Source organism: Oryctolagus cuniculus, chromosome 16 (genome assembly GCF_051225735.1).
Source record: "Oryctolagus cuniculus isolate XC-2025 breed Fujian yellow rabbit chromosome 16, ASM5122573v1, whole genome shotgun sequence".
Classification (NCBI taxonomy): Eukaryota; Metazoa; Chordata; class Mammalia; order Lagomorpha; family Leporidae; genus Oryctolagus; species Oryctolagus cuniculus.
This window is the reverse complement of record NC_142882.1, coordinates 5680164-5707522: the sequence shown is the minus strand read 5'-3', so window position 1 is coordinate 5707522 and position 27359 is coordinate 5680164. Positions and strand designations below refer to the sequence as shown.

The 27359-nt window shown below is 37.9% G+C and overlaps 1 protein-coding gene across 1 annotated transcript; it reads right to left on the bottom strand.

The window, feature by feature from the left end:
- Positions 1-4610: 4610 nt before the first annotated feature.
- Positions 4611-25090, bottom strand: LOC100339134 (vomeronasal type-2 receptor 116). The gene is made up of 7 exons (XM_070067500.2): positions 24929-25090; positions 13459-13622; positions 11713-11998; positions 10543-11349; positions 9629-9856; positions 9159-9282; positions 4611-5545 (listed from the first exon to the last, which is right to left on the bottom strand). The coding sequence occupies exons 1-7, from the start codon at positions 25088-25090 to the stop codon at positions 4611-4613; spliced, it is 2706 nt and encodes a 901-aa protein (XP_069923601.2).
- Positions 25091-27359: the final 2269 nt, after the last annotated feature.

Sequence of the window (27359 nt, the reverse complement as noted above, 5' to 3'; positions counted from 1 at the left end):
GACCTTTCATAGCAAAAAAAAAAAAAATTGAAAGAATTTGTCACCATTCATCCAGCCCTGCAAAAGATGACTAAAGATTTGTTACACACAGAAACATAGATACATGGCCAGTGATACAAAAAAGGTAAAGGAAGAAAATCGATCAGTAAAAGATCACAGGAAGCTCAAAGAATTTATTAGAAATATCTTTGGAAAAAATGACAGGGCAAAGTCACTACTTATCAATAGTCACATTGAATGTAAATGGCCTCAACTCTCCAATTAAAAGACATAGACTGGCTGGCTGGATTAAAAAACAAAACCCATCAATTTTCTGCTTGCAAAAAGCACATCTTTCCAACAAAGGAGCATGCAGACTAAAAGTGAAAGGTTGGAAAAAGTGTTTCTATGCCAACAGAAACCAAAAAAGAGCTGGCATAGCCATCTTAATATCACACAAAATAAACTTTTACAAAAAACCTGTTAAGAGAGACAAAGAGGGGCAGTATATAATGCTTAAGTGTTCAATTCAACACTAATTGGAAGATGTAACTATTATAAAAGTACATGTACCTAATCACAGGACACTAGGTTATTTAAAAGATATGTTTAGGAACTTAAAAAGAAGACTTACATTCCAATACAGTAGTATAGGGGGACTTCAATACTCCATTCTCAGAAATAGACAGATCGATCAGATAGAAGATCAACAAGGAAACAGCAGATTTAATAAACACTATAGACCAACTGAATCCAACATATATCTACATAACTTTTCATCCTATACTTAAAGAATACACATTCTTCTCAGCTGTACAAGGAACCTACTCTAGGATTGACCACATACTAGGCCATAAAGCAAGTCTCAGAAAATTAAAAAGAATCGAAATCAAACCATGTATCTTTTCAGACCACAAAGGAATGAAGCTGGAAATTAGCAACTCAGGAAACCCTAGATCACATGCAAACACATGGAGACTGAACAACATGCTCTGAAATGAACAGTGAGTCATAGAAGAAGCAAAACAGAAATCAACAACTTTATGGAAGTTAATGAGGATAACAACACAACATATAAAAATTACAGGATAAAGCAAAATGAGTGTTAAGAAGAAAGTTTATAGCAATAGGTGCCTACATCAAGAAATTGGAAAGGGACCAAATAATGAGAGCCAATGCATCTCAAGGATCTAGAAAAACTAGAGAAACCAGATGCAAAACTATTAGGAGAAGAGAAATAATTAAAATTAGAAAAAAAATCAACAGAATTGAATCAAAAAAATACAAAAGATCAGCAAAATGAATGGATGGTTTTTTGAATAAAAACTCAATTGCCACACAATTGGACCAACTAACTAAAAAAAGAAGAGAAAGGACCCAAATCAATAAAATCAGAGATGAAAAAGGAAATGTAACAACAGACACCACAGAAATAAAGAGTCATCAGAAATTATTAGAAAGAGTTGTATACCAGTAAACAGGGAAATATATCAGAAATGGATAGATTCCTGGACACATACCACCTGCATAAATTGAACCATGAAGACATAGAAAATCTAAACAGACCCATAACTGAGACAGAAATTGAATAAGCAATAAAGTCCCTCCTAACAAAGAAAAGCCCAGGGCCAGATGGATTCACTGCTAAATTCTACCAGACATTTAAAGAACTAACTCCAATTCTTCTCAAACTAGTCAGAACAATCAAAAAAGAGGAATCCTCCCAAATACTTCCTATGAAGCCAGCATCACCTTAATTCCTAAACTTGAAAAAGATGCAGCAGAGAAAGAGAATTACAGACCAATATCTCTGATGAACATAGACATAAAAATCCTCAATAAAATCTGGCCAATAGAATGCAACAACACATCAGAAAGATCATCCACCCAGACCAAGTAGGATTTATCTCTGGTATGCAGGGATGATGGTTCAATGTTTGCAGATAAATCAATGTGATACACCACAGTAGCAAACTGCAAAAACAACATATGATTATCTCAACAGATGCAGAGAAAGCATTCGATAAAATACAACACCCTTTCATGAAGAAAACTGTAAGCAAATTGGGTATAGAAGGAACATTCCTCAGTACAATCAAATCAATTTATGAAAACTCACGGCCAGCATCCTATTGAATGGGGAAAAGTTGGAAGCATTTCCACTGAGATCTGGTACCAGATAGGGATGCCCACTTTCACCACTGCATTTCTATATAGTTCTGGAAGTTTTAGCCAGAATAATTAGGCAAGAAAAAGAAAATTTTTAACTTTTATTTAATGAATATAAATTTCCAGAGTACAGCTTATGGATTATAATGGCTTCCCCCCCATAACTTCCCTCCCACCCACAACCCTCCCCTTTGCCTCTCCCCCCCCCTTCCATTCACATCAAGATTCATTTTCAATTCTCTTTATATACAGAAGATCAGTTTAGCATATATGAAGTAAAGATTTCAACAGTTTGCACCCACATAGAAACACAAAGTGAAAAAGACTGTTTGAGTACTAGTTATAGCATTAAATCCCAATGTACAGCACATTAAGGACAGAGATCCTGCATGAGGAGTAAGTGCACAGTGACTGCTGTTGTTGACTTAACAAATTGACATTCTTTTTTGTGGCATCAGTAATCACCCTAGGCTCTTGTCATGAGTCACCAAGGCTATTGAAGCCTTTTGAGTTCACCAACTCTGATCATATTTAGACAAGGTCATAGTCAAAGTGGAAGTTCTCTCCTCCCTTCAGAGAAAGGTACCTTCAGGAAAAAGAAATTAAAGGGATACAAATTGGGAAGAAAGAAGTCAAACTATCCCTCTTTGCAGATGATACGATTCTTTACTTAGAGGATCCAAAGAACTCTACTAAGAGACTATTGGAACTCATAGAAGAGTTTGGCAAAGTAGCAGGATATAAAATCAATGCCCAAAAATCAACAGCCTTTGTATACACAGGCAATGACATGGCTGAGAAAGAACTGTTAATATCAATCCCATTCACAATAGCCACAAAAATAATCAAACACCTTGGAATAAACTTAACCAAGGATGTTAAAGAACTCTATGATGAGAAATCCAAAATCTTAAAGAAAGAAATAGAAGATGATACCAAAAAATGGAGAAATCTTTCATGCTCATGGATCGGAAAAATCAGTATCATCAACATGTCCATTCTCCCAACAGCAATTTATAGATTCAATGCCATACCAATCGAAATACCAAAGACATTCTTCACAGATCTGTAAAAAATGATGCTGAAATTCATATGGAGACACAGGATATCTCAAATAGCTAAAGCAATCTTGTACAACAAAACACAGCCATAGGCTTCACAATACCACATTTCAAGACATACTACAGGGCTGTTATATTCAAAACAGCATGGTACTGGTACAGAAACAGATGGGTAGACCAATGGAACAGAATAGAAACACCAGAAATCAATCTAAACATCATCAGCCAACCTGTATTTGATCAAGGATCTAAAACCAATGCCTGGAGCAAGGATAGTCTATTCAACAAATGGTGCTGGGAAAACTGGATTTCCACGTGCAGAAGCATGAAGCAAGACCCCTATCTTACACCTTACACGAAGATCCACTCAACATGTATTAAAGATCTAAATCTATGACCCAACACCATCAAATAATTGGAGAACATTGGAGAAACCCTGCAAGATATAGGCACAGGCAAAGAATTCTTGGAAAAGAGCCCAGAGTCACAGGCATTCAAAGCGAAAATTAACAATTGGGATTACATCAAATAGAAACTTCTTATGTCTGGCACTGGCAAAAGAAAATCAAAGCAAAATTTATAATAAACAAAATGAACAGATGGAAAAGTTTGCAGAATCACTTCTACATATAATGAAATCTTGGTGTGTATCACATCATTTGAAATTCATATGAAATGATATATAATTAAGGAGTTTCTGGACAATGAATTATACATATTATAATGACAACATGTCTAATGATTGCACTGAAATATTCCAACTATATTACTAAGCTGATTTTAGTATAGACTCCAATGAATGATTAAAAGTAGCAACCAAATGTGTAATTCATTTTATCAAAATAGGAAGATAACAAGGTCAATGAGTTGACAATGAAAATACAGGATTGAAAAGAAATGAGATGGGTTTGTGCTTATGAACATAAAACCCAGGCTAAGAAATTAGTACACAGTATTATTTTGAAGGAGGAGGATTAGGACCACCATGGGGGTGTAGTGGATATAACCACCACCTGTAAACCTAACATCCCATGTTGGTGCGAGTTCATGGCCTGTCTGCTCCACTTGCAACTCAGCTCCTTGTTAAGATCTAGAAAAGGCTCTGGAAGATGGCCTAAGCCTTTCCGTCCCTGGTACTCACATGGACACCTGAATTAACCTCCTTGCTTTGGCATGAACCAGCACTGGCCCACTACAGATATCTTCACATTCCATCACAAGATGGAAGGTTTATCCCACTCTCTCTTCATTTTCTGTGGATTGGTCCTTCAGAACAAAAATGTTTTAAGAAAAGTATAAATTGTTCATAAGGAGGTCACATGCTGCAAGTTATTTTATAACATCACAATGCAAAATCAGTTTTATAAATTTTAGTTTCTAACCATTGAAAACTGAGAGAGCCTAAGAGCTATTCCTGAGAACATCTGTTTCCTTGGAAATTATTCTATCCCTGAATCCTTTCAAAGCATTCTTCTCAGGTCTGAAGAGAATAATGTAGCACTTGGGAACAAAGATGCAGCCCAGGAGCCCCACGCTGGAGGCCAAGATGGAGAAGACCTCCACAGCCACCATGACCTTCCCCTTGGTGCTGTGGTAGACAGGCAAGAAGGTCACCCAGACACTGCAAAACAACAGCATGCTGAATGTCATGAATTTGGCTTCATTGAAGGTGTCAGGCAGATTCCTGGCTAGGAAAGCCACAGTAAAGCTGGCCAGGGCCAAGGAACCCAGGTAGCCCAGGACACAGTAGAAGGCAGTGACCGAGCCCTTGTTGCACACCAGGATGATGTGGCCATGGTCAGAGTGTGCATCTGTGTCAATAAAGGGAGGAGAAGTCCCAAGCCAGAAGCCACAGAGAGCCAGTTGGATCAGGCAGCAGATGGGAATAATGGAGTTAGGTAACCCTGATATCAGCCAGTGTCTCATTCTTCTCCCTGGGCCAGTGACCCTGAAGGCCAGAAGCACAGTGATAGTTTTGGCCAGGACAGTGGAAATAGCCACAGTGAATACCACTCCAAATGTGGTCTGCTGGAGGACACAGGTGATTTTGTTGGGACGACCAATGAACACTAAGGAGCAGAGGAAGCAGAAGATGAGGGTGATGAGCAGGATGTAGCTGAGACAACGATTGTTGGCCTTGACTATGGGAGTGTCTCGGTGCTTCACAAAGACCCCAAGGACAACAACGGTGAGGACAGAGAAGCACAGAGCTGTGCAGACCAGGGTCATCCCCAGGGCATCTTCAAACGACAGAAAGGTCACTCTTTTGTGGAAGCACTGGTTTCGCTCTGTGTTGGCATACTGAAGATCTGGACACTTCACACACTGGTCCATATCTAGTGAGAAACATACAATAACATCATCCCAATTTCCTGATTCACAAGGACCCGACTTAGCCAGTTTAAGCAAGTAGTCCTTATTTGGTGTTGAAATAGCATATAAGATGACATCTACAAATTATTGGCCATTATTCATGCCCATCTTCCTCATGTTAGCCAGAGTTATTACTCCATCTCCCTAAGTACCTTACATACTCATGAGTACATGCTCTTTTTGTCCTAACAAAGTACTAAGGGCTACTCTCTGAACCTACTCATGGTACTTTAAAAACCTACCTTTTTGACCTGTTTCATTTTAACACCACAAATTCATTCTTCACGGTTTCTTCAGATTGGGAAGTGATGATCAAGATGCCAGGGGTTTCTATGTGTGGTAAAGACTACTCTGACCTTTATACATTGCACATGCTTGCTGCATCCTCACTTTGAACAAGAGCAAGCAGCAGTCCTTGTTTTCTTAATGAATACATTCTTTCATAATTCAACTTTTTTTAACTAATGCTTTATTCATAGATAGAACTTTGGGAATATAGGGGTTCCTTCCCCTAAAACCACCTTCCCATCCCAACTCTCATCCCACCTCCCTCCCCCTCTCCCATCTCCTTCTTTATTATGGTTCATTTTTAGTTTGATTTTAAATATAGAAGACCAACTCCATATTAAGCATAGATTTGAACAGTTTGCATCCATGAAGACAAACTACATATAGAATAGAGTTTGGGGAAAAATTGCAGTCAATTCTCAAAGCACAACTCATTATGGATGGAGTTCCTACATGGGGAATAAATGCACGGTGACTCTGTTATTCCTTTAACAATTAACACTCTTATGTATGACATCAGTGATCAGCCGAGGCTCTTGACATGGGCTGCCATCAATATTTGGACATTGCCATAAGCAGTTGGATATTCTCTCCTCCCTTCTGAGAAGAGTATATTCTTCTTTGATGACCATTTCTTTCCATTTAGGTCTCACGGAGATCCTCCATGGAGGCTATTTTTTGCCAGAGTCTTGGCTTTTTATGCCTGCAGTAAGCCCTTGTTTTAATGGTGTTATTCCTTCTGGATTCTCATGGCCCTCTTAATGACCAAAGGATCCCAGTTTTATTTCTAAGGAGTGTTTATTTATTTATTTATTTATAATTTAATGAAAGGCAGAGTTTTGGAAGGAGGAGGAAAAGTAGGAGAGAGGGAGAGTGAGAGGGAGAGAGAGAAGGACAGGAGGACAGGGAAAAAGAGAAGGGGAAAGAGAAAGAGGGAAAAAGAGAAAGGAAGAAATCTTCCACCAGTGATTCACACCCCAAATGATGGTAATAGCTGGAACTAGGCTGTCTTAAGGCAATAAATGGGAGCTTCTTCTGGGTCTCCTACATGGTGTGGACTCAGAAACTTGGGCTGTCTTCTGCTGCTTTCCTAAGCATCAGCAGAGAGCTGCATTGGAAGTGAAGCAGCTGAGACTGGAACTGCAGCCCAACTGGGATGCTGGCATTCCAGCCAGAGGCTTCGACTCCTAGTCACAGTACTGGCCCAGGTTCCCACTCTTAATTTCATGCACTGGGATATTTACTGTGTGAATTTGGGGTGCACAGAAAGTACCCTGTTATCTCACTAAACCACATCTCTCTAAGGTAGGATCTGGATAGCCATTCTATGGGCAAGCACTGATTGAGAGATCACCATTAGAAAGCAGATGGTCAAGTTCTAGAGAAATGCAGAAGAGTTGTACACTTGATACCTTCTGGATAAGATGCCACCCTTGAGCAGATTTCCATCAAGGAACACACTGGGATGCTGCCTGTAATCAAAGTCAGTCTGGAGATCACCTTGAACCCTACTGGCATAGTTCCACTTTGCTGCCTTTTTATCCTTGAACATGAATTTTCTTTCTCTGTCAGTATCCCCTTCTATACATTGCTCCATCGATGTCAGATATTGCAACTTGAAGATGTCTTCCAAAATTTAGGTGGTCTTATCTTTGGATAGTTCCTACTTTTGAGATATTACATGTGCTCATTTTCAGAGCTTTGTTTTCCAGAATTGGTAAGCAAAAATAACCGTTTTTTTTTTTTGTATTTAATCTAGTATTCCAGCACTACTTAACTCAGTTACTGATTTTTGATTGTATTACACCATCCCAAGATTAGTTGAAAATGATGCCACTTTTATATCTTCCTTTATAATAAGTTGCATGGCTTTCATTTCTATTATATGCACAAAGCAGACCATCCTGGGTAATTTCCTGCATAAGTTGCACTCTTTCTTCAACTTTGTATCCAATCTTCAGCCATAACTTCCATGATTTTAGCATTCTAAAGCACACTTTAGGTTTGAAAACTGATCCTTCTTTTTGGCATTTTTGAGTTGTCTTGTTCTTCTTGTATAATTCTCAGATCACTTAGATTTGTTAAATGTTTTTGTTCAGTTATGCTATTCTTATTACTATTATTGTATGCAAGGCATTGGGCATGATGTAACCTATTTAAAAATACTGTTGGATTTATGTTGTTTAAAATTTCAAATGTGTGAATTTATTTCAACAACAGTGTCTTACAATTTCATTTTACTGAAATATCTGGCAGTATTTGACCAAACAAGTTAAGATGTTTCTGTAGAAGAAACAGAATTTTTCCATTTTTCCTATTCTGTACAGGAGTTGAGAAAGAGTTCCTTTCCTATGTGAAAGTGTTTATCACAATAAAAGTATTAAGCATTATTTTAATAATCTTCAAGATACTTGAATTTTTTAAAAATTTCTCAATGTATTTCATCATTTTTATATCTGGAAATTTCTGAATTTCTTCTCTATTCAAACTATCACCATTAAATGATTAAAAAGTTCTAGTATTACTATTTTTATATCTGTGCAGAGATCTCTTCAGCTCTCTTTGTGTAACACACACAGACATTGTAATCTTGTTTTTAGTACTGTTCCAACTTTCTGAGGTTCATAAATTTTGCTTGTTTTATGAGCACCACCTATAAGCTCTTCCAATTTTTATTTACCTCAGTTTCCTTATAATGTACACATCCTATCTTCAAGGGTTTGTGTTGAATTTGATGTCATTAACCTACCTTGCTATGCATTCTTTTTACCATGCATGTCAGCATGTATTATTTTGAAATAAATTTTACTCATGAGTGTATGTGTGTATGCATAGGAATGTTCCTGAAGATATATATTTTCATAAGCAATGATTTTTCTCAAAGGCTAAGCTTAGCTCATTTATGATATCTGATGAGTGTTATCCTTAGCATGATATACTATATAATTTCTAATACAGCTTTTCGTCTTACACACAGTTTGATGAGAGTTGTGCTTTCTCACTGCAAGCATGCTATATTTGAATTTGGTGAAAGCATTTTATCTAAACACACACAAGGAATGCAGACATGAATTTACCTAAATGATTTTGCAAATACTACATGTGGTAAAGTATAGTGTGCAAAATTTTATCCTTTTAGGGATTATTACTGAATATAAGGTTTAACTTCCACCAGAAGATGAAAAGAATCTTCTCAGCAGTCATAATCCACATCCTTTTCTTTTCATGGAGAAGAGGAAATTCTAAGAAACAGGTGTTAATTTCTCCATGAAGCTGGCACTGACATACCTGTCTGATTGGAAATCTCATTCTCAGAACAAGGTGTGCAATCAAAACAACAGGTAGGCTTCCCCTCCAGAGGGGCTTTCCTGAATCCAGGGCTGCAACTCTCACTGCATACTGAACGTGGAGTCTGAGAAAAATCAAATGAATATTGGTCATATTGGGAATGTTACTTCTGTTCCAAGTAGAGGGTTTTCAAGTCCTGCACAACCTATTCACTGAAACTGTAAACACCTATTTCTGACACAATCATGACATGCAAGTTTATTTCCTAAATAAAAAGATTCAAAACATGTGGAGGAACAAGTGTGTGTACTGTCCATCCTCAGACACTAAAAACATAACAAAGTATTTAGATTGGGAGGGGTGTGGTTTAATGTCTCTAAGTATGTTATAATAAGCCAAGTTGCACAAATCCCCATATAAATTGGAGGGTAACAATGTATAGTGTGAATCTTATGATCAGACCAACTTACCTCTGTAATTCCTGTGGCCCACTCTATCAAATTCTCAGAGAGAGACAACTGTTGGCTCTGTGGAACATACGGGGAAAACTGTCCTACTTTAACCTTATGTCCAACACCATATGGAAAATTCAGAAAGTTGAGAATGTCATATTCAGCTTCCAAATTCCTCATGTGATTCAAATTCACTAGGTCACCCGCAGGATTGGTAAGTTGGAGGTTCTTGAGAAATGGGTGCAACTGAAAAAATGCATCATATTCTCATGAAGACTGCCCAAGCAATAACACATCAAACCCAGGTTAGAGAAAGCCTTTTGTCTGTAATCACAAATAAACAAAGGGAACTTTTTATAGCCAACCAATGAATTAAAACTAAAAACCTGATGAGGACTACATCAAAATAAGTGTGATTTCACTCACGTTCATCCAAAAACAAGGGCAATCAAAAATATCTAACTGTGAAATTATGACAGTTTCAAAATGTGGTCCACGTTACCAACACTCACTTATTTTCCCAGTGTCCCTAGGACAACCATCTGTAATGCAGTTACCAGAATAAAATAGTATGCAATTTAATGAGATGTCTTATGTACATTGTGGATGAGCATACTCAGCAACATTTGACACTAAAAAGTAATAATTTCTTTACTGCTTAGATTGAAAATGAAATGACACAGTCTAGGTATTCACAAGTCATAATTAAATTGTCAGGATGGGAGAGTAATTTTTAAGACACAGCACTGATGCTTATCCAAGTTACCTTCCCACTTGAAAATGGAACCCTGTTTCTAATCACAAATTACAAAAAAGGCTCATTTATATCTTGTGATTGAAGGAAGGATCCCAAGTTATTGGTTTGAAAACCCGCAGAAGCTTTTAAGGGGATCATTCCAATAATACAAGTCATGCAAAGGTAACCAAATTACCTGCCAAGGAGAAAATTCCACCTTTGACCCACTGCTCACTGGCTGCATTTCTAACTCTTGTAGAAGCATCTCATGTACACTGTGGGCCACAGCATACACAGCATTGTATATGTTGTAACTCCCATCACTCATGCTCATATCAAAATGATGAAAAGGCAAGGATTCCAAGGAGGCATTCAGTGGACAGTTTCTCAAGGTTTTGCAGGATGGCCCAGTAACTGAGCAATCAAAATGTAGTGACCAGAATGTAGAGAGGTAAAAGTCTTCTGGGTATTTGGAAGGGTTAACTGTCTGAAGAAAGTTTTTGAAACCAGAGATCTCACTATGGTGGTGTGAAAAAATGAGAGTCCCATGGAATGAGTGGAGCAGGATATGATGCTCATCGCTGGCAAAATCCCATTGTGAGGTGGTGACCCAGACTTTCCATGTCATTACACGTTCCCATGTTGGAAAGCTGACACCTATGAGTGAATCAGTGTCACAGAAAAGAATCACCACATTTGCTGATGATTTTAGGATCTGGATATGATACAGCCTCTGGAATGAATTATGTGACTCCTCAGTGACTGGGATGAATTCCACAAAGTCTACACAGATGCCATTCTTCTGCATCTCGACTTTCAAATCAGACATAAACTGAATACCTTTTGGGAGGTCTGAGATGGCCAAACCCACCCAGGTCCAGCTGAAATGAAGCATCAAGGAGACCATGCCATGGGCCAGAGAAGTGTCTTTGGGGGCCATCTGATAGACAGAAGGAAACTGACCACTGTCACTCAGAAGAGGTTCAAAAGATCCAAGAGTCAGCTAAGGGAAAAGGCAAGAAATCTGTGTAAGGTTATTGCTATAGTGAATAATCTTATTTCTGAAGAAATTAAACAAATGATGGATGGATCAGAAGATTTTAGAATATTTCATTTTTCTCATCTCCCATTACATATAAACTTCCTAGTTCATGAGTCATTATACTCACAGGTTGAGGAAAACATTTCTCATTATCACTCACCCACATCACTTTAGAACAAATGTGGCTACTTCACCAAACCTCTGCACACCTTCTCCTTAGAATATGCACTGTGTGAAATATATAAGGTCTCTGTCACTTAAACTTTTGGGTCTAAGTAAGGCGCCTAAGGTGATGTGCTTTTTCCCTCTCCCTTACACACTCACCTGTGGAATTTTGTAGAGTTCCAGGAGTGTCCCCATTTGGGCAGCAATGCTTGTTCCTGATATTACGGCTACAGACTTGCTCTGTTTCCTACACGTGTAATTGGGAACATACTTTTCCATTCCCGCAAGCCAGATGAAGGGATTCTCCATCACCATCATGTCACTGTGCATGACATTATAGAGATCAAATCCCAATGTCATGTTGGGTAAAAGATGGGTGTTCTTGTTGATCTCCTCAATAGCAAAAACCAAGGCCAGAACATATTGGTAGTTTTTGGATTGAAACCTGCATGAAAGGCACAAGGATCTTTAAGGGAAAAGCCTCCAATCCAGATTATCATCAATTCTACTGTAATTACTCTGACAGATGGATTGGTCATGGTCAAAAATTCAAGTGTTCTAATCTTTATATGTGCATTTGCTTAGGACAGAGTGTCAAGAGCATCATATTTGCAGGACAGTTGTCCTCACCAGAACCAAAGCTGCTAGTATCTTTATCCGGGTCACCCAGCCTAAAAGATTCTATAAAATAAGATCTGCTTTTACACCATAATGTCACATCACAAATACTTCTTGAAATAAGAGTCATATGATCACAAGGCTGCAGGATGCAATGGGAAAAGAGAATAACTCAGCTGAAGGCTATGTGATCAGAAATTTGGATGACATCAAAGCATGGAGAATGGTAGATGGAATCTTGGAGTTTATCGAGAAAAATCTCTTCCCCATCAAATGTACCGATCAAGGACCATCCCAAGCCAGAAAAATGAAATCAGATTCAGAGCTTGAAAGAAGGGAAACAGTGAAAAGGGAGGAGCACTTTGGAGAAGCTGGAAACACTCCCTGGGTGGACTGGAGTCGCTTTATATATATATATATTATATATAAATATATATAAATAAATAAATATATTTATTTATATAAAATATATTTTATTTATATAAAATATATTTATTTATATAAAATAAATATAAATAAATAATTATAAATATTTATATATCAATAATATATATTGATATATAAATATTATTTATATATGAATATAAATGTTTTATATATGTATATTATGTATATATATATAAAACATTTATATTTAGCTCTAAAAATGTATCTTAAAAAGGGGTGGAAGCAGAATAATCCCCCTTCTGAAATGTATTTTTCCCAGAAAAGGAAAGAATCAGGGACACATCATGAGGGTTGTAGATTAAAAACATTAAATTTCTTATGTTCATCATTAAAATATAATTATTATATTTGTGCAAAGGTGTTGAGCCAAGATTGCTTTTAACTAGTGAAAACTTACTCTCTTGAATATCTTTTCTTCTTTACAATGTAGAAGACATGAAGTGTTCTCATGGCCCCAAATCTAGTACATAGTAGAAAAGATTGTGTGCACATGTGGAAGAGCTCATGTAACTCAGTTCATTCATTACAGTGCATGGGTTCCATAAGAATCTAATACTGAGGCACAACAGGCACCTGAGTAGGTGAACATGGACAGGGAAGCACAGGAAGATCCCAACCTGACTCTCCTCCTTCCTACGATTAGAAAACCTTTCCCTGAACCATGCATGAACACAAGAAAGAAAATGTCACCTCATGCTCCAAATTAATTATCAGCACTTTTTAGGAGAGACAGAGAATGCAAAGAGTAGGAAACCACATATGTCTATTGGGTCTGCAGACCCAATAACAAGTAGCTATTATGTAAATCAAGGGAAAATGATTATGGCAAAGGGAACTTACCGGATGAATGTGAGATCGCTTTGGAAAATATTCATGATTCTGTTAACAAGGTGTATGTAAATGGGGAAAAAGGAAGCAATCTCAATGTCTCCATCCTTGTAAAAACTCCGTTCCATCTTGGAATAGCACTTGGGACCATCCTGACAAATCACAAGGAGATATAGCTGCAGAAAAAGCAACAGAAAAATCCAAGGAAACATTTTCAGAGTCTGGGAAAAACCCTAGGACACAACCACAGTGGAACGTGCAGGGTTATGCAGGTGCATACATATAGTGTGTGTGTGTGTGTGTGTGTGTGTGTGATTCCTTGAATCAAGCCACTTTAATACTGCTCCATCTGACTTTTTCCACCAGCTGTCCATTTGTCTATGGGGGAATCGTAAACCCTTTCTGCCCTCAGGCTTTGCAGCTCAGGTCTTCTGCCAGGTGCAAAATACAGGAAAGAAAACATGTTTGTGATTCATCCTCTTCACCCCAGGTGCCAGGATTTCCTCCAAGTTCATGGATAAAAAGACTCAAGGGAGAAACTCCTCTCAGTTACATTTGGTCAATGGGCTTTGTCAATAAACCTCACCATGAACTTTTGGCAATTATGTACCTGGATTACATCAGATGGCATGAAGGGCAGCATCAGGCAAGGTTCTCATAAAGGTTTCAGACCAGAAAACTCCTGTGTCACACACTTTAAATATAAAGAGCCACAGGGCAGCCTCCCACACTGCATTTTTGGGCAGGCACATATGGTCTTGATGCCACATAGACCCCAAACAAATCATGTGTAGAGAGATACCCACTAGGACATGTGGTTTTCAATCACTGTGGAACCAGTAATCACCCTGAATTCAGAAGTTCCTATTCTGTATGTCAAATCACCACATCTTCAGGTGTAAAACAAGAAACCCTTCCACTAGTGTTAACCACGGTAATCTCATGTGGATCTGTTTTTGCACCTTCAATCTTGGTTGATGCTCTCATGAGAACTAGTAACTATTTGAGTACTCTTTGCTTTTTACCATAAGACAGACAACAGCAGCCAGAAGTCACCTCTTTATTCCCACCACCACAAACACCAAGGGCAGGGTGATGGCTGTAGACAACTGTACTGCTTGAATGCAAGTGACTTTCAGAACTATTATGATGGACAGGGCAGCTACATACCTTTAATCTTTTGCAAAACCCACATACTACACAACACGAGAGTGAACACAATGGATAGTATGTCCTGTAGGTAATAGTGATGATCAACACTGACTAATCATTTGTGCTTGCATATCAGTGTGATGTATTGCTAATGAAGTAAATCTAATAAGGATGGGACAAGAGGGCAATAAGAGAACTCTAGTATTCCACTCAGAAGTTTTCTAAACTCATACTGCTATAAATGAGATGCCTAGTATTTTAAGCAAAACACATTTTCCATTGGGTACTCACTGCTCTGATGCTACTAGTGAGGTTTTTAATAGAGGCTCATACAAATTGAGATGAAGTATAGCCACAACACACACAGAATTCACTGACTTACATAAAAATGAAAGTTCATTGTCTTGATGAGTTTGATTTATTACCAGTACAATGATGAAACTTGTAGTCTGTTCAGTTACCAAGAAAAGTAAATCTAAATCAGAGAGCAAATATCTCCTGTTCTCTCTAATGTGTAGAAACTAAAAGTAGAGTCAATCTGAATGCAAATGATTCACTAAAAAAGATTAGGAATGGAAAGGATGCACTCCATGCAATGAGAAGTCTTCAAAAATTCATGGAAAATGTATGTTATGAAACAATTGTGCATTTTTTTTAACTTTTATTTAATGAATACAAATTTCCAAAGTATAGCTTATGGATTACAATGGCTCCCCCCCATAACTTCCCTCCCACCCACAACCCTCCCCTTTGCCTCTCCCTCCCCCCTTCCATTCACATCAAGATTCATTTTCAATTCTCTTTATATACAGAAGATCAGTTTAGCATATATGAAGTAAAGATTTCAACAGTTTGCACCCATATAGAAACACAAGGTGAAAAATACTGTTTGAGTACTAGTTACAGCATTAAATCACAATGTACAGCACATTAAGGACAGAGATCCTACATGAGGAGTAAGTGCACAGTGACTCCTGTTGTTGACTTAACAAATTGACACTCTTGTTTATGGCATCAGTAATCACCCTAGGCTCTTGTCATGAGTTGGCAAGGCTATGGAAGCCTTTTGAGTTCACTGACTCTTATCTTATTTAGACAAGGTTGTAGTCAAAGTAGAAGTTCTCTCCTCCCTTCAGAGAAAGGTACCTCCTTCATTGATGACCCGTTCTGTTCACTGTGATCTCACTCATGGAGATCTTTCATTTAGGTCCCTATTTTTTTTTGCCAGAGTGTTTTGGCTTTCCAAGCCTATAATATTCTCATGGGCTTTTCATCCAGATCTGTGTGCCTTAAGGGCTGATTCTGAGGCCAGAGTGCTGTTAGGACATCTGCCATTCTATGGGTCTGCTGTGTATCTCACTTCCCATGTTGGATCATTCTTTCCTTTTTTATTCGATCAGCTAGTATTTGCAGACACCAGTGTTCTTTGTGTGCTCCCTTTGGCTCTTAGTCCTATCATTCTGATCAATTGTGAACAGAAATTGATCAGAGGGACTAGTGAGATGTCATTGGTACATGCCACCTTGATGGGATTGAATTGGAATCCCCTGGTATGTTTCTAACTCTACCGTTTCAGGTAAGTCAGCTTGAGCATGTCCCGAATTGCACATCTCTTCCCTCTCTTATTCCCACTCATATTTAACAGCGATCACTTTTCAGTTAAGTTTAAACACTTAAGAATAACTGTGTATTGATTACATTATTCAACAAAAAGTATTAAGTAGAACAAACAAAAAATACTAAGAGGGATAACGTATTAATTTGTTCATCAACAGTCAGGGCAAGGGCTGATCAAGCCATCATTTTTCATTGTGTTCATTTCACTTTAACAGGTTTCCTTTTTGGTGCTCAGTTAGTTGTCTCGGATCAGGGAGAACCTATGGTATTTGTCCCTTTGGGACTTGCTTATTTCACTCAGCATAATGCTTTCCAGATTCCTAACAGGGATCACTTTTCACTTAAAATTTAAACACCTAAGAATAATTGTGTGTTAATTACAGAGTTCAACCAATAGTACTAGAACAAAAAAAATACTAAAATGGATAAAGTATTACATTCTTCCTCCCATAACCACCCACCCTCCCACAAACCATCCCATCTCTTACTCCCTCTCTCATCCTATTCATCATTAAGATTCATTTGTAATTATGTTTCTATACAGAAGATCAACTCTATACTAAGTAAAATTTCAACAGTTTGCACCCACACAGACACACAAACTATAAAGTAAAGTGTTTTTTTTTTTTTGTAAAGTAAATTTTGAAGATTCGTTTTAGCGATAATTCTCAAAGTATAACACATTAAAGACAGAGGTCCTACAAGGGGTGCAAGTTCACAGTGACTCCTGTTGTGGATTTAGCAATTGACACACTTATTTATGACATCAGTAATCATCTGAGGCTCTTGTCATGAGCTTCCATGGCTATGGAAGCCTCTTGAGTTCACAAACTCTCACCTAACCTATTTAGACAAGGTCATAATCGAAGTGGAAGTTCTCTCCTCCCTTCATAAAAAGGTACTTCCTTCTTTGTTGGCTGCTTCTTTCAATGGATCTCACTCACAGAGATCCTTCATTTAGGCCTTTTTTTTACCACAGTACCTTGGATTTCCATGCCTCTGTTGCAATCATGGAATTTTCAGCCAAATCCAAATGCCTTAAGGGCTGATTCTGAGGCCAAAGTACTGTTAAGGGCATATGAGTCTGCTGTGTATCCTGTTCCCATGTTGGGATCGTTCTCTCCTTTTTAATTCTATCAGTTATTATTACCAGACACTGGACTTGTTTATGTGATTCCTTTGACACTTAATCCTACCTTTATGATCAGTTATGAACTTAAACTGATCAATTTACCTAGTAAGATGGCATTGGTATCTGCCAACTTAATGGATTTGGAGCCCCATGGCACCTTTTTAGATTTACCATTAGGGGTAAATCCAAGGGTGCATATGGCAATATGTACATCTCCTATCTCTCTTACTCCACCCCTATTTTTAACAGGGATATCACTACAGTTGGATTTATACCCCTAAGAAAATTTCTGTGTTAATTAAAGAGTTCAAAGAATGCATTGAATAGAAAAAAAAAATACTAAGAGGAATAAAATAGTAAGCTGTTCCTTGAAAGTCAGAACAAGTGTAGATCAAGTCATTGCTTATCATAGTGTCAGTTTCACTTCTACAGGTTTCCTTTTAGGTGATCAGTTAGTTGTCACAGATCAGGGAGAGCATATGATATTTGTCCCTTTGGGACTGGTTTATTTTACTCAGCATGATTTTTCCAGATTCCTCTGTTTTGTTGCAAATGACTGCATTTCATTTTTTTTTACTATTGTGTACAATTCTATAGAACACATATCCATAGTTTCTTTATCCAGTCTTCCATCGATTGGCATTTAGGCACATTCCATGTCTTAGCTATTGTGAATTTAGCTGCAATAAACATTGAGGTCCAGATAGCTCTTTTATTTGCCAATTTAATTTCACTTGTGTTAATGTTGAGGAGTGTGATGGCTGGGTCATGTGGTATGGCTATATTCTGGTTTCTGAGAAGACTCCAAACTGTCTTCTATAGTGACTCTACCAATTTGAATTCACAGCAAGAGTGGATTAGTGTGCCTTTTCCCACAAATCCTCACCAGCATCTGTTGTTAGTTGATTTCTGTATGTAAGCCATTCTAACAGGGTGAGGTAAATCCTCATTGTGGTTTGGATTTGCATTTCCGTGATGGCTAATGATCTTGAACATTTTTCATGCTGGCCGTGAGTTCTTCATAAATTGCTTTGATTGTGTTGAGGAATGTTCCTTCTATACACAATTTGTTTAGAATTTTCATCATAAAAGAGTGTTGTATTTTATCAAATGCTTTCCCTGCATCTATTGGGATAATAATATGGTTTTCCTCTGCAGTTTGTTAATGTGGATATCACATTGATTGATTTTTGAACATTGAACCATCCCTGCATACCAAGAATAAATCCCACTGGGTATGGGTGGATAATCTTTCTGATATGTTGTTGAATTCTACTGGCCAGAGTTTAATGAGGATTTTTGTATCTATGCTCTTGAGGGAAATTGGTTTGTAATTCTCTTTCTCTGTTGAATCTTTTTCAGGTTTAGAAAATAATGTGTACTGGCTTCAAAGACAGAATATGGGAGGATTCCCTCTTTTGATTGTTTTAAATAGCTTGAAAAGAATTGTAGATAGTTCTTCTTTAAATGTCTGGTAGAATTCAATAGTGATTCCATCCGGTCCTGGGCTGTTCTTTGTTGGGAGGGCTTTTATTACTGATTCAATTTCTGTGTTGGTTATGGGTCTGTTTAGGTTTCCTATGTCTTCATAGTTCAATTTAGGTAGGGTGTATGTGTCGAGGAATCTATCCATTTCTGTTAGATTTCCCAGTCTGTTGGCATACAACTCTTTGTAGTAATTTCTGATGACTTTTCTTTCTATTTCTGAGGTTTCTGTGTTAAACTCTTTTTCTTCTCTAATTTTATTGGTTTGGGTCTTCTCTCACCTTTTCATGGTTAGTTGGGCCAAGGGTGTGTCAATTTTGATTACTTTTTCAAAAAAAGCTTTTAATTTTTCTGATCTTTTGTTTATTATTTGGATTCAATTTTGTTGATTTCTTCTCTAATTTTAATTATTTCTCTTCGCCTACTAGTTTTGTGTTTGCATTGCTGTGTTTTATACAAGATCCTAGAGATGCATTGATAGCTCATTTATTTGGTGCCTTTCCAATTTCTTAATGTAGGCACCTATTGCTATAAGCATTCCTCTTAACACTGCTTTTTCTGTATCCCATAAGTTTTGATATGTTGTGTTGTTTATTTGCTTCCAGAAAGTTTTCAATTTCTCTTTTGATTTTTTCTATGAGTCTGTTCATTTTGGAGCATGTTGTTCAGTCTCCATGTGTTTGCATATGTGCTAGGGATTCCTGAGTTGCTAATTTCCAGCTTAATTCCATTGTAATCTGACAAGATGCATTGTAAGATTTTGATTCTTTTGAATTTGCTGAGACTTGCTTAATGGCCTAGCATCTGGTCATTCTTGGAGAAAGTTCCATGCACTGCTGAGAAGAATGTGTATTCTGCAACCGAAAGATGAAAAGTTCCATAGGTATTCATTAGATCCATTTGTCTGTAGTGTCAATTAAATCTGCTGTTTCCTTGTTGATTTTCTGTCTGGTTGATCTGTCCATTGCTGAAAGTGGATTATTCGAGTCCCCCAATACTACTGTATTGTAGTCTAAATCTCCCTTTAAATCACTTAACATATCTTTTAAATAGTCCAGTGCCCTGTAATTATGTGCATAAATGTTTATAATGGTTACCTCTTCCTGTTGAATTGATCCCTTACTCATTATATAGTGCCCCTCTTTCTCTCTTTTAACACTTTTCATGTTAAAGTCTATTTTGTCTGATATTAAGATGGCTACACCAGCTCTTTTTTGGTTTCTGTTGGCATGGAATAACTTTTTCTAACCTTTCACTTTGAGTCTGCATCCTCCTTTGTTGGAAAGATGTCTTTCTGGTAAGTAGCAAATAGATGTGTTTTGTTTTTTAATTCATTCAGACAGTCTCTGGCATTTAACTGGAGAGTTGAAGCCATTTGTATACAATGTAACTATTCGTAAGTAATGACTTTGCCCTGTCCTTTTTCCAAAGAGATTTATAATATATAATTTGAACTTCCCATGATTATTTACTGAGAGATTTTCTTCTTTGACCTTCTTTTGTATTGAGGACTGTGTTTCGGTGTGTTACATATCTGTAAGCATCTTTTGCAGAGCTGGAAGCCTGGTGACAAATTCTTTCAATTTCTGTTTGCAATGGAAGGTCTTTATTTCACCTTAATTTACAAATGAGAGCTTTTCAGGTTATAATATTCTGGGATGACAGTTTTCTCTTTAGTACTTGGGCTATATCTTGGCATTACCTCCTAGCCTGTAGGGTTTCTGATGAGAAGTCTGCTGTGAGTGTAATTGGACATCCTCTGAAAGTAATCTGGTGTTTCTCCCCTGCACATTTTAGAATCTTTTCTTTATGTTTCACTGTGGTGAGTTTGATTATAATGTATTGTGGCGAGGATCTTTTCTGGTCATGTCTACTGGGAGTTCTGTATGCTTCCTATACTTGGACGTTTCTTTCTTTCTCCAAACCCGGGAAGTTTTCTGCTAGTATCTCACTAAAAAGGCCTTCTAATACTTTCTCTCTCACCATGCCCTCATGAACTCCTAAAACCTGAATGTTGAGTTTCATAATAAATACTGTCGATTCCCAACAACATTTTTTATATTTCTAATTTCCTCTTCTTGTCATTGGTTTGACTGTATACTTTCTTGTGCTCTGTCTTCTAAGACCAATATTCTCTCTTCTGCCTCACTGATTCTGTTTTTAATGCCCTCAATGGCATTTTTTCCTTGTTCTCTTGAATTCTTAATTTCATTTTGATTTCTCTTCAGTATCTCAATTTCATGTTCTACTAAATTCCTCATTTCATTTTGATTCCTCCTTAGGATTTCATTTTCATGAGATAGATTTTCTTTCATTTCCTGCGTGGATTTCAGCAGTTTGTGTATTTGCTTTTGATTCCTTCTATGTATTCTTATCATCAGTATTTTAAGTTCCATTGCTTGCATTTCTTCTACCTAATCTTGTATTGAAGTGTCATTTTATTTTGGGAGTGTCATATTTTCATCCTTCTTCTTATTTCCTGGATTGTTGCATTTGTTGTTTTGCATTTTATGAAATAGTGGTTGGTTTCTTCTTTTTTGTTCACTGTGTCAGCTTTTATCATTGAGCTATGACTCTGTAGATAAGACTGTTTTCAGTTAATCTCTAGAGGCTTGTGGTGGGTGTGGCCAGAGAGCTCTGTTTAGTTCTCCAGGATCAAGAGTGTGCATAAAGTGAAAAACCCACTTTGGGTGCGGTCAATCTCCTCTCATTTTAATCAGAAGGAAAGTAATACCTCGCAGCTGAGCTATTCTCCTCGATGGAGACCAATGCAAGAGCACGAGCCCCAGTGGGTATAATATTTATCTACTCTGTTCCAAGGACCACACAAAGGATCTGTGCAGTCCTCAGTGTATTTCCCCAGAAATGTCTCTCACAGAGTTACGAGGACCACCCATGCTCGTGGCATCTCCCACTGAGACTGCTTAAAGTCTCAGCCACACATTGAGTTCTCCCACACAACCTTTTTTTTTTTCACAGTCCCAGTACAGAAGCCTCACACAATCACAAGTTCTTATTCGCCTTTTATTTCTCCCAACCAGAATCAGGAGTCTCCACTCAGCTGATTGCTTGGTGCAGACACGAGCAAGTGCAGCTGTTACTTATGTCCAAAATGGCAACTGCTCTATTGGCTTGTATGTCTTTGTAGGGTGATCAGTGAGAGCGAAACTTGTCTGCACCATCCTCTTTTTTCTCTCTTTTCTAGTTAGGCTGGTGAAATTTCACCCATGGGGCTTCAAGCCTCATTACCTCTAGGTTCTTCCTGCCACTTTTTCACCAGTGTCTTGGGCTACTGTGGTCTCATCTCACCTCACTTTCCAGCACACATGTGTAGCTCTCAGCTATTGGAGTCCCAAGCTGTGGGCATTCACATCCTCCCCATGGGTCCACTGTCTCTCTCTAATTTTGGAAGAGATTCCTCTGCCTTTTTTTCTCAACTCTTCCCTGAGAATACACTATCTCCACTTTTTTACAACTATTTTATCCTGAGATGGATCAGTAAGCTCCCTCACTATTCCACCATCTTGTAACTCCATCTTCTACATTCTTAATGCTGAACATTATGGTTTTTATAGCCCAGGCCACTGCAGTCTGATCTCCTCTCCTTACCCAAGATGTTATTTTCCGTGGTTCTTTGCCCCTAAAGTTCAATTTAGACAGAAATGTATGATCAGATTCTATACTTTTTTACAATTAGAATGTACATTTTCCTTAAATAAGTTTGAAGTGCTACATTTGAAGCATTCATTACAAGCTATAAAATCCATAACTTTCAGCAGAGAGCTGGAACACAAGAAAAGTGCCAGAACTGGAAACAGTGCCAATATGAGATGCCAGCACTGCAGGGAGTGGATGTACCTACTATGACAATTTGCCAGCACCAGTTTGAGAGCATTATAGATCACAACTCTTATAAAACATGTCCAGGAAAGTCCTTTTCTCCTTTACCATTTTCTTCTCTCTATGTAAAATAGAGAAAATATCACTACTCCTATCTCTGAGTGCTTCCTCTTTATATTCTACCTTTGGACAAAGAAAATTTTCATTTTACATCTTTTTGTACACTTGAGAAGGTCACCCAGATGAATGTGTGTTTTCTGTCTCCCCTTCTTACCAATCTGTGGGAATTTGTAGAGTTCCAGGAGTGGCCCAATCTGAGTATAAATTCTTGTCCTGGAGAGTACTGCTACAGTAGAGGTCTCACTCTTCTTTAGCTGCAATGTGGGAAGTCTTTGTCCAGCCCTGAAGCCAGATGAGGAGACTCTCCCTTGTCCTTAGGTCACTGTGCATGACACAATACAGATCAAATCCCAGAGTCATGTTGGGCAAAAGAGAGGGGTTCCAGCTTCTGTCCTCATTGGTAAATACCAGAGCCAGAACATACTGGTAGTTCTAGGACACAAACCAACATGGAGGACACAGAGATGCTTAGGGAAAAGATTCCAACCATGATTATTACCAACTACAATCCTATCACTGCTATAGAATGAATGTGTTGTGCAAATATACAGAGGCTGAAATACTGCTCTGTTGTGTGATCATAGCTGATGAGGTCTTTGGGAGGTAATTACAATTTTTTATGACTTACCTACCCACTTTCTTGGATATTTCCAATATGAGAATGTGGAGAGAGATTGTACATCTCTACCTGGTGAGGACAGTGTGAAGAGGAAAAAAAATGCCTTTCATTGAGGCAGAAAATGTGTCTTTAACAATCACCAATCTCATGTATCTTGACCCTTGTCTTCCCTCTGTAATTCTAAAAATAAATTTCTGTAGTTAAGTCACAACGTCATGGCATGTTGTTATACGGAAAATCTAGGTGACCAACACAACAATCAAGTTTGGATGAACATTAGTTGATTTCATTTGTGTCAACAGCTGGCTCTCCCATCTCCTTGGATTTGTAGCAAATGCCAGAACAGGCTCTGGAATGTTCTGTCTACATGCCATACACCATGACGAGGATAAACTAATTTTCAAAGGAAGGGATAATGAATTAAATGCAAATCACTCTTGGTGAATTCCTGCACATGTTCCATTCATGGGCCAAAATGGTTATTTAAGTTAGCACATCATTATATGATTCCCTGAACAGTGTCAACATGAACACAACTTTGCACAAGGTCATAGGATTGAAGAATAACTCACCTGAAGGCTATGTGGTCAGCAGAGGCAGGATATCTAAGTTTGGAGAATAGTGGAGTACAAGGCTTGACATTTATAATGGTTAATCTTTGCCTTATAAAACCTAGGCATCAGCTCCCATTCCAAATCAGGAAACAAACTCAAATTCAAAGCCTGAAAGAAGGAGGATCATAAAAATACAGAACTTTAGAAGATGTCAGAATCACTGTGTGGGTTCAAGTACTGTAGATCAAAATGCACTGCACCTAGTGAATTTGAAGGCCTGCCATCTATTTTATATGGAAATCTGAAAAGTATTTTCATATAAAAATTACTATTGGTAGCAGTTCTAACTCCAAAAAGGTCTTATTCTCTGAAGCATTTTCCAGACTTGCCTGCAGATAGAATTGCATGCAAAAAAAAACAAACAAACAAACAAACAAACAAAAAACAACACACTTCTACAGGCAATGGCACAAAACTTCCTCAAGGAGAGTACACAGGTGCCCCTTGTATTTCAAATGCCCTGTGTATTCAGTTGTGATGAACTGTCTACTTCATGTTGAAGACTTGTTCGTGCTCACTGTGTTCCTGACAGGAGAGCCATCTTTGAATTGTTGGGCACAGAATTTTATATGTTTCCAACAAATGAAATTGTAAACTTGGCTTTTGAGTTTTCTTTTTATTATCTATATTGCTTTCTCTCTGAGTTAAGTTGAAAATTCTCCTTCTACGTGAAAATATATTTCCTTTTCTATATTGTTCTTTTTCTCTTCCTTGTCATTCTTGCAGTTTTCCTCTAATTCCTCTGTCCTCTTCATCTCCTCCTCCTACTTTCTTCTACTCACAATTCCCCAGGAGAAACCCAGGGGAACCCCCTACTCACACATCTCCACTCCTCCCCAGGTCTCACAACTTGGGATAGAGTCTGGGAGGGCCCATTGAGCTGCAGAGCAGTGAGGAGCTTACAGGGGCCAGTGGCAGGAACACACTTTGCTCCTCTGCAGCTCGGTCCTTGGGGACCACATACATAAAGCCCCACATCCTCAGATTTTGCACCAAAGAAGCAAGGCAAGGTGGGGCATCTTCGCATTCCCCATGCCTCATGACCCATATTCTTGTACAGGACATGGTTCCTACTCTGTCCTCACAGAATGTACTATTTAGTTAATACAGAAACATATGATCTAGTTATAAATGATAGAAATTATAATCAGAAATATCATTGGCACATTAACTCAGGACTTAGTTTTTGCATGCAAAGAATATGGAATTTCAGTTCCAGTGATCTTGCCTTTGTAATGAATGAATAATGAGAAGAGAATCCATATGGTGCTACATGCCTTATACCTTGGAACTGCAGAGCAAGGAAGAAGGATTGGGTTGAGTTTTCACAGAGTTCCTCCATGTAGTCTATTTTTGCTAGAAAGTCTTGACTTTCCATGCCTGCAATGAGGACTTGTTTTAATGGTGCTATTCACTCTGTACTTTCATGGTGTATTCAACCACCCAAGGGTTGCAGTTTTTGTTTTAATGAGTATTTATTTATTTATTTACAATTTACATGAAAGTCAGCTTCAGAAAGAGGAGCAGAAGCAGGAAGGAGGAAGAGGGAGAGAAAGGATGACAGGAGGACAGGGAAAAGGGGACAGGGAAAAATGGAGAGAGGAAAAAGAGAAAGGGAGAGATCTTTCGACCCAGTGATTCACAGGCCAAATGATGCTAATAGCTGGAACTGGGCCATTTTGAAGCCTGTAACTAGGAGCTTCTTCTGGGTCTTCTGCATGGTGTGGGCTCAGAAACCTGTGCCATCTTCTGCTGCTTTCCCAAGCATCATCAGAGAGCTGCATTGGAAGTGAAGCAGCTGGGACTGGAACTGCTGCCCAACTGGGATGCTAGCATCCCAGCCAGAGGCTTAACCTACTATGTTACAGCACTGGCCCCCAGTTCCCACTCTAAGTATCATGGACTGGGAGGTTTACTTTGTGAATTTTGAATGCACAGGAAGCACCCAGTGATCTCACTAAAGCACATCGCTCTAAGGTAGAATCTGGATCATGTCATTCTAGGGGTAAGCACTGCTGGACAGACCACCATTAGAAGGCAAATGGTCAAGTTCTAGAAAAACACAGAAGAGCTGTCTACTTGATACCAAGTGGAGTAGTTGCCACCCTTGAGCAGGCTTCCATCAAGGAACACACTAGGATGCTGCCTGTAATCCAAGTCAGTATGTAGAACATGTTGTACCCTACTGACATCTTTCCACTTTTCTGGCTTTTTATCATGAACATGAAATTTTCTCTCCAGCTCTTTCTGCATCCTCTTTTTTTCTATACATTGCTCCATCATTGTCCAATGTCTGAACATGCAGATGTCTTCCAACATGTATTTTATTTTGGGATATTTCATACGTTGGAGACATTACATGTACCATTTTTCACAGCTTATTTCCCAGAATTGGTAAGCAAAAATAACTGTTTTGTGTGTTTAATTTTGTATTCCAGCACTACTTAACTTAGTTACTGAATCCCTGATTTCATTACACCATCCCAGTAGCAGTTGTAAATGATGCCACTTGTATATCTTACTTTTTAGTAAGTTGTATGTCATTTTTTGACAATATGCATGGAGCCAAGCCTCGGATAATTATCTGCAGAAGTTGCATTTTTTCTTCAACTTTGTGTCCAATCTTCAGCCATAACTTCTATGTTATTGAATTCTGCAAATACTCTTTAAGATTGAAAACTGATTCTTCTTTTTGTCATGTTTGAGTTGTTTTGTTCTTTTTAACAATTCTTAGATCATTTAGATTACATCAAGTGTTTTTCTTCCATTATTCTAACTATTATTACATTTTTTCAGGGACTATAAACTGAATTAGAGTGTATACATCACTTTGGGATTATGTAACCTATTTTAAAATACTGTTGGATTTACATTGTTTTAGATTTCAAATGTGAGAATTTATTTCAACAATAGTCTTACAATTTCATTTTGCTGAATTGTCTGGCAATATTTGATCAATCAATTTAAGATGTTCCTGTAGAAGAAACAGAATTTTTCCATTTTTCCTATTCTCTACAGGAGTTGAGAAAAGAGTTCCTTTCCTACGGGAAAGTTTGGTTAAAGTCATCTTAAAATTGTGGAACACATATAAGTATTGGGAATTATTTTAATAACTGTGAGGATATTTGGATTTTTCAAATATTTCTCAATGTATTGGACAAGATTTCTATCAGGAAATTTCTGAATTCCTTCTGTATTCTTCAATGTATCACCATTAAATGATTAATATGTTCTAATATTACTATTTTTAATATCTACAGAGACCTCTTCAGCTCTCTTTGTGTATACGCGTGCACACACACCCACATACACCCACACACATACTGTATGTGAC